At 37.0% G+C, this 3,998-nt stretch overlaps 1 protein-coding gene across 1 annotated transcript in view; it reads right to left on the bottom strand.

Moving 5' to 3' along the window:
* The window catches only part of ADAMDEC1 (ADAM like decysin 1), a 17,288-nt gene extending 13,884 nt beyond the window's left edge, over window positions 1-3,404 (bottom strand). The window contains exons 1-2 of the mRNA XM_049631599.1: window positions 3,270-3,404; window positions 1,417-1,532 (exon numbers count right to left, since the gene is read on the bottom strand). Coding sequence (XP_049487556.1) covers window positions 1,417-1,532; window positions 3,270-3,318 — 165 coding nt within the window. The 5' untranslated portion in view covers window positions 3,319-3,404. The remainder of the gene's footprint in view (window positions 1-1,416; window positions 1,533-3,269) is intronic.
* Window positions 3,405-3,998: the final 594 nt, after the last annotated feature.

Here is a 3,998-nt window from a genome sequence, read left to right as displayed (position 1 = left end):
ATTTATATTTCTGATATCAATTATGTGTCTGATATAAAAATGATATCGATTTATATTATATTATAATAAATGATACATGTAGTATCCATAGAAGAATAATTACAAATGCATATAGGATAAAATAATTCTTTTATCTATACAAAATATATAAAACAAAACATAAATTGTACATTAAGATGGATTAACAAAAAGTCCAATAATGCAATAATAGTGATAAGTAATACAGTTATTCAACATAGGCAATAATATTCTATATTATTATTCAATAATATTCAATAATATTCACAGGTTAAACTAGTTCTAAGATGTAAGGTAAGGATTTATTATTTGCCTTACTATACACTATACTGTCCTATGTAGCCTAATTGATCACTAATGGTATAATAATAAGGTAATATTTTTATTATTTAAAAATTTTTTTTACATTTATTTCTTTTTCTGAGAGACAGAGAGAGACAGAACACGAGCAGGGGAGGTGCAGAGAGAGAGGGAGGCACAGAATCGGAAGCAGACTTCAGGCTCTGAGCTGTCAGCACAGAGCCTGACGCGGGGCTGGAACTCATGAACCATGAGCCGAAGTCGGTCACATAACCAACTGAGCCACCCAGGAGCCCCTATTTTTATTATTTTAAAACCAAACCAAATATACTAAAGAAAACCAAGTAAAAACCTACTAAGAATTAAATAAAGTAAAAAATATTTTAAAAGTAAAAGTTACAAATATTTGCAACAACGTAATAGTCGAAGAGTCAATGTCTTTAATCAATTAAAAAAAATTTTTAGTTAATTTATTTTTAAGAGAGAAAGAGAGTAAGAGAGAGAATGAGTGGGGGAGGGTCAGAGAGAGAGAGAGAGGGAGAGAGAGAATCCCAATCAGGCTCTGCACTGCCCTCATGGAGCCCCATACAGGGCTGGAACTCATGAACTGTGAGATCATAACCTGAGCCAAAACCAAGAGTCTGATGCTTAACCAACTGAGGCACCCAGGCGCCCATCTTTAATAAATTTTGTAAATCGTGCTACTTAATGGAATAATGTTGAGTTCTCCATTACAGACAAGATGACCATGGAAAAGGCAATTCAGTGGGACAGGAGGTGAGGGTAGGGGGAATACATAGGTTTGGTGAACTTGGTAAGAAACACCTTCTAGAAATGACTGCCTTCCTATGCTCTCCCCCTATCCTCCAAATTTGGAGAGATGTCCAAGCAGCTTTGTTCTTTCTGAGCAAGTGAAACAGTTAACTCCCTTCTTACGGCTTAATTGTAAAAGCATTTTGAGAAATCCTGCATTCTTTCCTGGACAAAGGGGACCTGTGGATATGGGCTTCAAAAGTCAACTATTAGACATCGCTTCCATGGGTGAAGAGGCTCTTAACTGGTTCTTTGTAAAATCCCATAGTCATTCACACTGCTTACCTCTTTGCCATTCTCTGTCTGGTTGTTTTGTATCTCCCTTTTGTGTAAAATGTGTAGTTTTTTAGGGCGAACTACTTCATAGAGCTCTAATTCAGGTGTTTGCTTTATGGCCATTGCTAGAAAGAGAGAGAGGTAATATTGATATAACACATTTAAAGTCTTTGGTATTGTTTTGGTTTGGGTTGGTTGGTTTTGTTGAAATGGTATGGAAGACTGAATTCCCATCCAGAAAGTAAACCTTAGGAGAAACAGGTTACGCCTTCCTCCTTCTCCTTATCACCTTGGATAACAAAGAATTTTTCTTTTGCTCTATCTACCTATTCTGGAAAGATATGGCAGTGCGTTGGATGGTCTCTCAATATGTGGGAGATTACGGAAGCCAGGAATCCTTCCCTGTAGTCCAGTTCCCTCCTCTTCTCTAGTCTGGTTCAAAATTGAGGATTTTTCTCTCAGTGTTCTCAGAGATTTCTTTTTTCTTTCTATGTCTTTTTCTCTTTGTGGTGAAACCTCAGACTACCCCTTCCAAAAATCAAATTTTTATAAACAGACAATACTTCATTCTTAGGGAAGACCCTACTGACCGCTATTTTCTTTCAAAGCGTAACAATAAACCGTTACGTTCTTTGTCTCATCAGCATTTGCCCTCAAGACTCCAGATTTCATAGGGAGACAAAGTTTTTGTGATCCCTGCCGAAGCAACTTTAAAGCATCAGATAGCAAGTAGGAAAACCAGATAGCGAGTAGACTAAATGAACTTAGTGTCCTTCTTGATACACTTGGTATAATATTACATAGACCATTTCCTAGAACTGATACTGGAGCCAAAAGATGTGGTCTTAAGTCCTAGCCAAATGACCTTGCAAAAGCTATTTTTCCTTCCAATCAGGTTACTTATTTAAAAAATGGAGGTTGGTGTAAACATTGAATGACATAAAATATACCAAATTATGTAGCGCCAGTCTAGGAAGATGACATATACACCTTATGTACTTTTAATTGTTCGATGTAAGGTCAGTCTTGTTTTTAAATGCTCCCATTTTCAAAGATGAATGTCTGTGCTTAAAGACAATTTCCCACTGACAGACAGCGTGGCCTTGGGAACTCCAAGCAGTTTTACACCTGGCTGATGTGAAGAACCGGAAGGAAACTTCTCAAGTAAAAAAATGTCTCCTAGCCAGTCCCCAAAGTTCTGCTATGCTGCTATCTTAGAAAGGATTCATCACATAGGAAAACAGGACATTTATAAATTTATTACTAGAATTTTTTTTAACAATGGAGAATGTGAATCCAATTAATGTAAAGAGTTGTGGGATTTAGAACAGAATAAATTTTAATAGATTTTAGTCTTAACTCCATTAGTAAATTTTCAGTTGGCCAATTAATTTTTAATTTTGCTTAATGCTGCAATTATGTCTAATTTGATGCTAATTTTACTTAAGAGTTATCCATTGTAGCACAGTTTTTGGTCAAATTGTGTCTGGATAAATGATTGTCTCCTTATGGGGTAGAAAATATCAATGTTATTCGAGGTAACATTGGAGATAGTGAGGAAACTCTTCATTTCTGGTCTGGAAGTTAATTCTCTGGTGTCATTTAGGCTGTGTGCCTTAGAAAATAAAATTATAGATCCAGTAGCATTAATGACCAAGAGGTAAAGTTTGAGGTGCATCCTAATGAAATTATTATACCAATCATAACACCTTGACGATGAGCGTGGAGTATATGTAGATTAAGTAAATATAGCAAAATGCAGTGATCTTTGGGTCATGTGAGCATGTTATTTTCTCAAGAGTACTTTCAAATGCATTAAGCAATTTGACTTTTGTATAAAATGTCAGGATTTTGGTGCTTACCTTGAGTTGGAGTGATGAGCCAGAGGATAGAAAGTAGGACCAAAGGCATGTTGCCTACTGCAGGTAGCCGAGAAGTCCCACACGACCTGAAGCTGTGGTCTCCCCAGCTGTCCAGCTTTATCTTCCCCTACTTCTCTTTACAAATTGAAAAAAAAAAAAAAAAAAAAGCACAAAACCTCAAGTACTCTCTGTGAGATTGAGGAATGTTTCCTAATGGTGTTGGGAAATGGTGAAAAAATTGCAGTGACCAGATCATGAGAATGTTCCTCATTTAAGAGAGGTGTTTATATCTGTGGTTACAGCTTGTGAAGGAATTTCCATCTGGACAACTGCTTGGCTCTCATGCTCCTGTAGTGGTGGGAAAGAACCCACTGAGACTGGGATGCCTGTGCACATATTTGCATATTCGCCACACGGAACCATCCCAATTGCTGCTCAGTATCCTTATAGAAATTGATCTACACGTTTAGAAAATATATTAGTGGTCCGTACATTTTTGAGAAATCAGCACAGAGAACACAGCATCTCTACAGCAAGCATGAGGCAAAGTCTTACGATCTCTGATCTTTTAGTCTCCTTGTCTGTGAAAATGGGTAATAACAATACCTACCGCAAGCTTCTTATAAAATTTGTAGGAGGCAACGCACACACACACGTGCATGCACACGTATACGCGTAAGACTTTAAAGAAATGTGCAAATGTAAATTCCCTTGGCAGCGTTAGACTCA

Source organism: Panthera uncia, chromosome B1 (assembly GCF_023721935.1).
Source record: "Panthera uncia isolate 11264 chromosome B1, Puncia_PCG_1.0, whole genome shotgun sequence".
NCBI classification, from domain to species: domain Eukaryota; kingdom Metazoa; phylum Chordata; class Mammalia; order Carnivora; family Felidae; genus Panthera; species Panthera uncia.
Note: the sequence above shows the minus strand (reverse complement) of the source record. Positions and strands in the feature narration are given on the sequence as shown.